Source organism: Gavia stellata, chromosome 33, assembly GCF_030936135.1.
Source record: "Gavia stellata isolate bGavSte3 chromosome 33, bGavSte3.hap2, whole genome shotgun sequence".
Classification (NCBI taxonomy): domain Eukaryota; kingdom Metazoa; phylum Chordata; class Aves; order Gaviiformes; family Gaviidae; genus Gavia; species Gavia stellata.
The window spans coordinates 408,814-419,157 of record NC_082626.1 but is presented as its reverse complement, the minus strand read 5'-3'; the positions used below and the strand labels follow the sequence as shown (position 1 = coordinate 419,157).

The window sequence follows — 10,344 nt, the reverse complement described above, 5'->3', positions numbered from 1 at the left end:
AGGTCCCGGCGGTCTCCCGACGGGGCCTCCCGCGCGGCGGCCCCCAAGTCCCGGCGGCTGCCGTCAGCGCCCGGCCCGCCGGTACCGCCCGCTCGCCGCCCCGGTGCCCCCGGGGTGGGGGGCCCGGCCCCGGTACCGGGGGCGGGAGGGGGGGGGGGGGGGGTGTCAGCGCCCGGCCCGGCCCATGGCGGCCGCGCTCCCCGAGAGCCCCGGCGGCGGCGGAGCCCCGCGGCCGCTGCGCCCCGGCACCGGCACCGGCTCCGGCCGGGCCCGGCCCCGCTCGCCGCTTTTCTTCCCCGGCCGGAGCCGCCCCGCCCCGCCCGGCGCTGATGTCAGAGCGGCACCGCGGACCGGGCACCGGCGGGAACCCCGGGACCTGGGGACCGGCACCGCGTACCGGCTACCGGCAACCGGGCACCGGCACCGCCTCGCTCCGGGGCTGGGGCTGGGCGGGGGGGGGGCTGTGCGCACGCGTGTCCGCCCGCCTGTGCACACGCGGGGGGGGGGGCGAGTCCGTGGCCACGGCCCCGCGTGGCGCCGCGGCCGCCCGGCGCTGTCCCCGGTGCTGAGCGGCAGCAGCGGGCGGGGCGGGGCGGGGCGGCGGGCGCGCGCCCACGGACACGCGGGGCGCCGGGGACACGCGCGCTCACACCGACACCCCCAACGCCCCCCACAGCCCCGCACCCCCCGTGTCGCACCCCCACGCGCACGCGCCCCCGTGGCACACACACCCCCCCCCCCCACCCGCCGTTGCCATAGCGACGCGCCGCGACGGGCGCAGCCAAGATGGCGCCGCCGCAACCGCCGCCGCGTCCCCCCCAGGTGCACCCACGGGGGTACCCCCCACCCCGGACACGCTCACCCGCGGGGGGACACGGGGGGGCGGGGGCGGCTCCGGGCGCCACCCCACAGTGCTGGGGGGGGGGGTATAGGGTGCGGTCCTGCGTGGGCCGCCCCACCCGTGACCGAGTTCCCCCCACAGCCCACGCTCCGCCTGAGCAGCGAGAGGTACCTGCGGGCCCACCCGGAGACACGGCTGCTGCTGCGGGGCTTCCTCAGGTGGGACGCGGCCCCCCCCCGTGCCTCAGTTTCCCCTCTCCCCCCCCCGAGGAATTTCACCAAAACACCTTAATTGGCGTTCAAAAAACCGCCCCTTTTCCAGCGCACACAAAACGGCCCCTTTCCCCCCAGAACACCCCCCAACCCCACTGCCCCCCTTCCAGGGAGCTGCTGCTCCGGCGACCGGCCGACGTCCTGGAGTTCGCCGCAGGTGAGGGGGGGGGCACCGGGGGGTCCCCGCAGCCGGGGGGGGGCAGCGGGGGGGTCCCGGCCTCCCGCTCACCCCTCCGCGCCCCCCCAGCGTACTTCACCCAGCCGGAGCTGCCGGGCCGGATCCAGGAGGAGCTGGGGAGGCCGGGAGCGGTGCCAGGAAAGGGGGGCAGCGGGGGGGCACCCCAATAACAGGCGGTGAGACCCCCCCCACCCGGTGTCCTGTGCCGCTGCGGTGTCACCGTTCCCCACCGGCACGGGGGGGGGGGCCACGGGGGTCAGGCTGCACCGGGGGGGGTGTACAGGGGGTCCCCGGGGAGCCGGCCCCCCCACCCCCCCCCATCACGTCCCATCCCCGCCCCGGGAGCGGACCCCACCACGCTCCAAGCCACGCCAAGCCCTTTATTCGGAGCAGCGGTGCCGGCAGGACGCGGGGGGGGCACGCAGGAACGGCCCCCCCAGCGACAGACCAGCCCTGGGGGGAGCCCCCCCAAGTCCATTCTGGGGAACCCCCCCAGTTCCCCCAGCGCCTGGCGGTCCCAAAGCGGCGCCGGGCGCACAGCGGGGCCCTGGGGGGTGTGGGGGGTGCGGGGGGGCCCCCCCAGACTCAGAGGAGCGCCTCCCTCCGTGCCGCCAGCTGGGCCTGCTGCTGCGCCAGCCAGTGCTTGTAGCGCTTGGTCTTGGGGCGCAGGAACTTCACCACGTCCATGGGCACCCGGACGGTCTCCAGCCCGTTCACCTGCGGCACGGGAGGGGGGTCACGGCTGGGGAACCCCCCCCGTGCCCCCCACCGCGTCACCCCGCGCCCCCCAGGGAAGGGGGAGCGGCTGCTGCGCTCCGGCTGGTAGCTGCTCTCGCTTGTCTCCCCGACCCTGCGCCCGCGGTAGCTCCATCCCGAAATCCCGGTGGGATCGGAGCTCGGGGAGACGCAGGGGGGAGCAGGGTGCCCTCGCCCCTTCCCTTCCCCGCGTGCTGCGGGAATTCGGCACAGCAAATGAAGCGGGGAGCTGACACCAAGGCGCCCGGTGGCGATGACACGGATTTGGAGCTGTGGGAGGCAGTTTCGGAGCCGGCTCTGCTCCCCGGAGGGGCCGGGAAGGACAAAAGATGAATGGCGGCGGGCGAGGAGATGCTCTCGTCTATCTAGGTCACAGGGATGGGTTTGGTTTTTTCTTTCTGTTTCTTTTTTTTAAATAAAGTATTTCCGCTCCTCGCACCCCGTGCCGGAAGACGGGCACCGCCAGCTCGGCTCTGGGTTTCTCTGGTGCGAGCACGTGGGCAAGACCGCGGCGTCAGACCCCCATGGGAGGCGGGGAGGGTTCTGCGGGATGGAGAGGTGGGGAGAAGGGGAACGGAGGCACGGGGGGGCCGCACCGGGAACAGGGCTGGGAGGGGACGGAGAGGTGGGGACCGAAGGGCCGCTCACTCACCGTCACGTCGCACCAGTACTCGCCCCACCTGGTGATGGGCTCCTCCGGCAGCGCCAGCGCGTGGGGAGGCACGAAAACCCGCAGCTAGAAACAAAAGGGGGCCCAGGAGTGAAGGCCGGGGAGCGGGGGCAGCCCGCAATGAGCCCCCCCGGGCTCCCCAGCCCCTTAACCGGCGCCCCGGCACGGCGAGGGCAGAGCTGCCAGGCCCCGAGCTGCCCGCAGGGGCTCCCCGGCTCCTGCCGGCGCCGTGCCGTGGGAGGGACGGCGGCCTCATCTCCCCATTCATCATCTTCCTTTCTTAATCTCTTTAAGGTCTTAAACCCTCTGCTGAGCCGCTCCCGGCACGCGCCTCGGCTGAGCCCCAAACCCGCTGCGGACGCACCGCTGGCTCCTCAAACCCGAGCTAAACCCCTTCGGCGACACGCCCTGCCTGGGATTCGGGTGCCCACGACCGACGCCTGCGGCTCCACTCACACACGGGAGCTCCCAGCACCGGCAAAGAGCTCCCGTCCGGCGTGGAGCCAGCTCCGGGCAACGCCGGCAAGAACGCTCACGTTTTTGAGGAAGTGGCGAGCGACGATTTCGTTGTTCAGCTCCCACTTGATGTTGTTTTTCATGCCCACCTCGAGGCGGCAGCTCTTGAGGAACTTGATGGTCTGTAAAGGCGGGGAGGAAGGTGTCGGAGAGCGGAGGGGAGAGCGCTGCGCTCCCAACGCGCCGGGTGGGAAGTCAGCGAGGTCCCGAGGGATTCGGGCAGGTGAGCAGAGGGGTGCTGGGGGTACGGGAAGCACGCAGGTGTAGGCAGCTGCCTGCTCGAGCCGCAGCGGGAGGGAGAGGGTTCCCGGCGCCCAGCCGAGAGGCTCCGGCTGAGGCTTTGCGCTTTCCAGGATGCAGGGACTTCTCTGGAACAACTTCAGACCCGCTGGTGCCCCTCCGCTCACCTTCTCCCCACTCTGGGTTTGGAGCACCTCCAGCTTCCCTTCTTGGCGCAGCTGCAAGGAAAAGAGAATCGAGGAGAACAAACGGAAGGAAGGTTCGGCAACACCGCGTGCCGGGCAGCCTGCCTGCGTGCTGCCGGGGAAAAGGCGGCTCGGCAGAGGCCTGGAGGGCTCTCCCGTCATCGCAAGCTCTGCAAAGCAATTTCTTAACAAGCGGGGCTCATCGTGAGACCGTACTTCCAAGGCGATCAGCAGATCTCACCTCACAAAACCACAAACAGGCAGGTGGAGGGACGATCCCAAAGAGCAACCGACCCATTTAAACCGAAATCGCTGCTCCTTCTTTAAGATCTCCTGATTTCAAAGCGTGGACAGGCTAAAAACACCCTGGCTGCGCTGGGAGCAGCCCCTTCCTGCCAACGCACCTTCCTCTCCTCCTCGAACATCTTCCTGTTCTCCGGCGATGCGTAGACGGCCAGCCCCTGGGGCAGGAGTTTGTTACGACCCACGGATTTCTTCACGCTGACCACGTCTCCCCGGTTCCCCAAATCTGCGAGGAGAGGGGTGAGAGGAGAGGTGATGTTAGCGAGGCTGGAGAAGCGCTGCTTGGCTGGTGCGTAACGACACCAGCCCCGCAGGCAGCAGCTTTCAGGTTCCATCTAAAGGAGGTTTGAAAAAAATAAAAGACCCCAAGTGCCACAAAATTATTGCTTTCAGGGCTCTGCAACCCTGAATCATCCCGCAGCCCGAGGGATGAATCCCTGCCACCACTGGATCATTGGAAACGGGACCTAACGGGGGGAATCCTGCCTCTCCCCTATGCGGGCGAGGGCAAAACGGGACAGAAACCGAATTAACTCCTGCGGCCGGGGCCCAGGCCTGCCGCATGACGACAAATGCCTGCGAAAAGGAACGTACTCTCCACTGACTGGGTGAGGATCAGCTCCAACTCCTCCTTGGGCAGGTGCTTGGTGTCCTCCACCAGCCTGTAGATGCGGTGCCTCCGGGGGTGCAGCCGGGGCTGCCGCCCCTCTTTGCTGAGCGGGACCTGCCACCACCGCTCCACCACCACCGTCCCCTGGCCCGGGAGGGAGCAGTGAGCCCGAGGCCGAGCAGTCCGGGAACTTCTCGGCTGTGAATCCCGCTCCGTCCCGGGGAGGAGTGACCGAGGCGAGGACACGGCCCCGGGCACCCCAGCTCTCCCGGTCCGACAGAGGAGCCGCCTCTCCCGCGGACAGGGCGGCTGCCCCCTCCACACGCCCCCTCGGGGAACCCCCCCGCACTTTATTAAGCGCTCCCTACGCCCATATACCCTATACCCCCCCACCAGACCCCGAGATGCCCCCAACGCCCCTGCGCAGCCCCCCCGCAGCCCCCCGCTCCCCCGCAGCCGCCCCCGCCCCCCCGCTCCCCTCACGGACAGCCCCGTACCGCCCCCCCTCCAAACGCGCACCCAGGCACCCGGCCGGCGCCCGCAGCCCCTCGCGGAAGCCCCCAGCGCACCCGGTGCCGCCCCCCCGGCCCTCACCCGGCTGTGGCTGAGGCTCAGGGCCCGGCTCGCCGCCCGCACCAGGAGGCCGCAGCCCCCCGCCGCCCCCCGGCCCAACATGGCCGCCCCCGACCCGCTCCCGGCGCCGCCCGAGGACCCCGCGGGGCTGCCCGCCGCGCGCCTGCGCCACGGGACCGCACACACCCCCGCCCCGCGCTGGGGCTGCCCGCCGCGCGCCTGCGCCCAAGGACCCCGGCGGAGCTGCCCACCGCGCCTGCGCAGAAGCACGCCGTCGGGCTTGCCCGCCACGCGCCTGCGCAGTAGGGCCGCACCGGGGCCGGTCACCGGCGACCAAGGACCCCACCGGGGGCTGTCCGCCGCGCGCCTGCGCCCAGTGCTCTCAGTACCTCCACCTCCCCCCCCCCACCGGTACCCCAGACCTCCCTCCGGTGGCCCCGGGCCCCCGTCCCGGGCTGTGTAGCCCAGCACGGCGGCTCCTGGGACCTCCACCCCCCAACCGGGGGCTCCCCCCGCCGCCTCCCCGGTCCCCGTTCTCCCGTGACCGGTCCCCATTCACCGACCAGCCCCGACGGCCTCCCCCTGGGAGCACAGGAACAGGAAAAGCCCCCCCGGGGACTGCGGGGACACCCCCCCCCAATGAGGGACGGGGGGATCCCGAGGAGTGCTTCCCGGGAAACCGGGGCTGCGGACAGGGCATCCCAAAACCTTCCATTTTATTGAATCAAGACACCAAAAAAGCAGCGAAAACAACCGCAACCAGGGGGAGCCGGCCACCGGGAAGGGCGGGGTGCTGCCCTCCCTCCGCGCCACGCTCTGCGGTGGAGAGGAGCCCCGGTTGATCCCCGGGGAGGGGTCTCAGGCACGAGCGGAGACCCTCGCCTTCCCGCTCTGCCCTCCCGGGGGGCTGCACGGGGACAGTCGCGCTGGGGGGAGCGTCACCGGAGCTCCTCTGCGTGGGGGCGCGGCCGCGGGCGCAGTGCGGCGGCGTAGAAGGGGGCCCCCGCGTCAGGGAACGCTGTCCCGCGTTAGGGAAGCCGCCCTATCCCCGGGGACGTGGGGCTGGCTCCCTCCGGGGAAGCCGGGCCGGAGAACAAACCCCCCTCTCCCGTCCCATGTCCGCTCAGCGGCGTCTCTGCCGCGGCCTCCTGCGCCAGGGCGCTGTCCCCCACCGCCCCTTCCTCTTCCTCCTGGGGACAGGGGACGGCGAAGCCCAGCCGCACCAGCTCCGCTCCCACGTCCAGGTTCTGCACGGAAACAGGCCGGAGAGCCGGCGGCTCAGGAGAGTGCGGCAGGTGGGGAAGTGCTGGAGAGGGGGTCAGGGAGTGGCGGGGGGCTCACCTCATCGTAGAGGCGGACGTTGGGCCGGGCGCAGAGCCCGGACTGGGCGTAACTGGAAATCTTCGCCACCAGCGGTTTCCAGGCGGCGCAGTGGGTGAGACGGTCAAACGCCTCCAGCGCTGCCTCTTCCCAGGTGTCCCCTGCGGGAGCGGAGCCCTGGTTAGAGCCGGACGACCGTGGGCGCTGCCCCCGGGGAAGGGACATGGCCAAATCCAGCCCCCCGCCTGCCCCCTTCCCCGCTCACCCGCGGGCGCGATCCCGGCCAGGCTGCACTCGATGGCCTGGAAGGGTAAGCTCAGGAAGTCGCTCCTGGCAGGGAGAGAAAGACATGGTGATGCCACACCACTGGCTCTCCCGGCGAGAACAGCCCACCTCGGCCGCAATCCCGGCTCCCCGGAGACTTCCACAGCTCTTCACGCCGCAACCGCTTCACAAAACACCGGATTATCTCGGCTAATTCCTCCGGCGACGCAGCCATGAGCTCTCGCAACGCCGCAAAGCTTCCCCGGGGCCATTAAACCATGACGGCCCCGTCGCCCCCCACCAGGTGACACCCCATGCTCACCGCAGGGCTCGCAGCGCCTCGCGGGGGGCCTCCCCGTTGTCCCCAAAATCCACGTAGTAAAGGTCAAAGTTGCCGTTCTCCAGCGTGCCCAGGACGCGGGCTCGGTACCAGTCACTGCCGTCCATGTAGGGAGCAGCCACGATGTCCCCTGCTTGGACGGTTGAGAGCTCTGCCTGGGGGGGTGACAGGGCGGGTGACATCCCCGGGAAGGGCGAGGGGACGCGCTGTGGGGGGGGACACACAAGGCTGGCGCCCCGTCGGGGTCTCACCGCGTGGCCGCTGCTCTGGTAGTAGTGCCCCATCTCGGAGGTCAGCTTGTCCAGCTGCAGGCTGCGGTGACCGATGATCTGGATCCAGAAGTGGTGGGGGTTTTCCGCAGCTGAGACGTAAACTTCCAGGTGCTCGTCGGCGTGGAAGCTGAAATCGGGGCTGGGAACTACGGGGGAGGCACGGGGAGCCCCAGTGAGAGGCGGGTGAGGCGGCCGAGGGGACCCCTGGCCTCTCGCAGAGATGGGGAGAAGCCGACCCGCAGATCCCGCTCGCAGAGACGCATCTTGGACCATCCGCGGGACAAACAACTCCGGCAAGAGCCCGGGAGGCGGCGGAGCCATCCTGCCCAGCCCCAGCTCCGGCCCCGGCAGCAGCCGGAGCAGGGATGGAGGGCGCGAGTCCAGGGGACGAAGCCACAAGCGACCGGGGTGACCCGATGCCATTAACGTGGCTCCCGACACTCTGCAGGTCCCCAAGGGACCCAAGCAAATGCGTTCCCCCAGCGCAGTTTTCCCGTTGCACCCTGGGGATGACGCAAACGCTTCTCTTACCCTCAAATTTCGGCACTGCCGCGTCAGGCCCTGCCGCCGGCTCCTCCAGCTCCTCGCTCTCATCCTCCAGCTCCTCCGCCTCCTCAAAGGGAGCCTGGCCCGGGAGCGAGGCTTCACCCCAAGAGGAGCCCCCATCCTCCTCCCTGCGCTCCGGCGCCCCATCGGGGAGTGGCTCCTGCTCCCGACGGCTGCCCAGGGGCTGCTTGCGCTGGCACCGCATCGCCGTCGACTGGGCCAGCTCCTTCCGGAAGGCGTCCTCTTCCATCAGCTTCTCCAGGATGAGTTTCTTGGGGGGAAAGAGGAGAGGGTTGGGCTCGGGGGCCGAGCCGTCCCCCAGCCCCTCTGCCTCCCGCTCACCTTGGCGGTGGCCACCTCCTTCCGCGTCCCCGAGAGCTGGATGACCCTGACCGGAGCCAGGCCGGCGTCAGCCTCGCGCTCGCAGAGCACTTTGGCCCCCGAGCTGCGGCAGATGCCCCGCACCGTCTCGCCGCCCCGACCTGCGGGAGACAGAACCCCGGGAAACCGAGGCGGAGCAGACTCAGAGCAGGAGACAGCCTACATCCCGCAGGGAACTGGAGCGGCTCTCCTGCTCCAACGCGCTCACGCTGTGGGGGCTTTTGACAGCAATTATGCTGCCACGGACACCAAACGGGTAAATTTGTGACACCTCCCGCTGTCCCCTGCCTCCCCAGGGCGGGTGGAGGTACCGATAATCCTGCCGACGGCTCTCTGGGGCACACAGAGCTGCTCTGACACCGGGGTGCTCTCCGTCACGATCTGGTGGACGGCGGCTTTCGCCCGGCAGACTTGGCTGGGGGAGCCCGAGATCAGCAGTGCCGTCTCCTCGCCCTCGTCCTCTCCCTCCACGTCGATGCGAGCTCCCGTCTCCTGGCTTAGCTGTGGGCGCAGCGTGGGGGGGACCAGCCCCCGGCTGCCATTTGCTGGGGCTCCCAGTAAATGTCCCGCAGGAGCGACTTGGCCCTTTCCCATCACCCCCGCGAGCCTCCGGCATCCCTTACCTTTTTGATGGTGGCTCCCTTCCGGCCGATGATGGATTTCACGGCCGCCCGGGGGACTCGCATCTCGATTTCCAGCTCCTCACCTCCCACGAAGGTCAGCCGCTCCTCTGAGGGGAAAGCGGCAGAGTGACGGCAACGGGTCCCCGCAGCCACGTCCATCCGCGCGGGGAGAGGGAAACCCCCGGGGGGTTATAAACGGCTCAAGGGGAATTCAAAGTGGGCAAATCTACTCCAACAGCCCCCCCCATCCCCAGGGACAGGGCCCACAGCCGCTCTGAGAATCCCAGGGGCATTCACCGCGGCACGTTTGGGGGAGGCGAAGGGATGTCGGGGTATGGGGGAGGCGGCTGAAAGCTCAAGGCCGCGCGTGGGAGGGATGGGGACGACACGGGGGGGCTGCAACACCCACCTCGGCTCTCCCGGTACCTGCGGTACAGGATGTAGAGGACGGCGGCGCTGGCCGGGATCCCCAAGACCACGGCGGCTTTCTGCAGCGCCGTCAGGCTGTTCCAGTAACCCCGCTCCGCCGTCATCTCCCCCGCGGCCTGAGGAAGGAGAGGCTTCACCGGGGGCCGCGCCCCGGCCAGGCCCCTCTGCGGGAGGGGGGGCCCAGGCCGAGCCCCCCGCGCCGGGGCACCCTCCACCGCCTCCACCGCCTCCCTCCCAGCCGCTGCGGAGGGCTCGGCCTCCCCGGAGCGGGAGCTCGGGCCTGAGCCCGCCTCAGCCCCGGTCCCGCCGGAACAGGCCGCGGCTCCCGGCGCCCCGGCAGAGGAACCGCCGCAGCGGGTGGGCGTCGACCCTCACCGTCCCGCCGCCTCCCGGCGCGGCCTCAGCCTACCTGGGGGGCCCGGCCCCGGCGGTGCCGCCCCCGGGTACCAGCTCCGAGCGGGACCCGCCGGTCCCGGCTTCGCCCCGGTCCCCCCGCGCCCGCCGTGCCCCGAGCCGCCGCCGCCTCGCGCGCCCAGCCGCCACTAGCCCCGCCCCCTCCCGCCACGCTCCAATCATAGCGCCGCTCCTCCCCGCCCCACCAATCACCGCCAGGGGGGCGATGGCCAATCCGGACGGCCTCCCACAGGCGGGAGAGGGGCGAGGGGGCGGGCACAGCACCAGCCTGGGAATAAAGCGGCCAATCCGCGCCGCGCGCTGGCCCGCTGGAGCCAATCAGCGAGCAGCAGAGGGGGCTCCGCCCCGCCCTGAGCGGTGAGTGACGAGCGGGTGGTCCCGTAGAGCGGGCGGGGGGGGCACTGCCCCGTCCCACAATGCCCCGCGTGGCGCGGCCGCGGGGCCCCGGGAGGCGGGACGGGGCTCGCGCCGTGTCCGCCGCAGCCGGTGCCACCCCCTGTCACCCGGTGCCCCCCCGCGCCGCCGTTCCCCCCGTGACGGAGCCCACGGACGCGCCGTCCCCCCAAATGCCTTTATTCCACCTCGGTACAGCAGCGGCCCCGACCGGGCCC

General features: G+C 71.0%; 2 protein-coding genes across 2 annotated transcripts; both read right to left on the bottom strand.

The window, feature by feature from the left end:
- Positions 1 to 1,846: 1,846 nt before the first annotated feature.
- On the bottom strand, positions 1,847 to 5,246 carry MRPL9 (mitochondrial ribosomal protein L9). The gene is made up of 7 exons (XM_059832346.1): positions 5,166 to 5,246; positions 4,556 to 4,715; positions 4,063 to 4,187; positions 3,641 to 3,691; positions 3,254 to 3,355; positions 2,700 to 2,783; positions 1,847 to 2,008 (listed from the first exon to the last, which is right to left on the bottom strand). The coding sequence occupies exons 1-7, from the start codon at positions 5,244 to 5,246 to the stop codon at positions 1,877 to 1,879; spliced, it is 735 nt and encodes a 244-aa protein (XP_059688329.1). The 3' UTR covers positions 1,847 to 1,876.
- Positions 5,247 to 6,172: 926 nt separating this feature from the next.
- TDRKH (tudor and KH domain containing) lies at positions 6,173 to 9,423 on the bottom strand. The gene is made up of 10 exons (XM_059832057.1): positions 9,300 to 9,423; positions 8,891 to 8,997; positions 8,579 to 8,768; positions 8,229 to 8,368; positions 7,872 to 8,157; positions 7,320 to 7,486; positions 7,051 to 7,223; positions 6,730 to 6,794; positions 6,486 to 6,625; positions 6,173 to 6,391 (listed from the first exon to the last, which is right to left on the bottom strand). Exons 1-10 carry the CDS (start codon positions 9,421 to 9,423, stop codon positions 6,173 to 6,175), a joined length of 1,611 nt encoding a protein of 536 aa, XP_059688040.1.
- Between the last annotated feature and the right edge of the window lie 921 nt (positions 9,424 to 10,344).

What these genes read in the sequence shown, in the direction of transcription:
- MRPL9 (XM_059832346.1), bottom strand. Translation starts at nt 5,246, where the DNA reads ATGTTGGGCCGGGGGGCGGCGGGGGGCTGCGGCCTCCTGGTGCGGGCG. An exon ending in CCTCACCCAGTCAGTGGAGA is followed by an intron (nt 4,188 to 4,555) that starts GTACGTTCCTTT and finishes CTCTCCTCGCAG; the next exon opens with ATTTGGGGAACCGGGGAGAC. An exon ending in AGTACTGGTGCGACGTGACG is followed by an intron (nt 2,009 to 2,699) that starts GTGAGTGAGCGG and finishes CCCGTGCCGCAG; the next exon opens with GTGAACGGGCTGGAGACCGT.
- TDRKH (XM_059832057.1), bottom strand. Translation starts at nt 9,423, where the DNA reads ATGACGGCGGAGCGGGGTTACTGGAACAGCCTGACGGCGCTGCAGAAA. An exon ending in AGGAGGTGGCCACCGCCAAG is followed by an intron (nt 8,158 to 8,228) that starts GTGAGCGGGAGG and finishes TTTCCCCCCAAG; the next exon opens with AAACTCATCCTGGAGAAGCT. An exon ending in ACGTCCGCCTCTACGATGAG is followed by an intron (nt 6,392 to 6,485) that starts GTGAGCCCCCCG and finishes GTTTCCGTGCAG; the next exon opens with AACCTGGACGTGGGAGCGGA.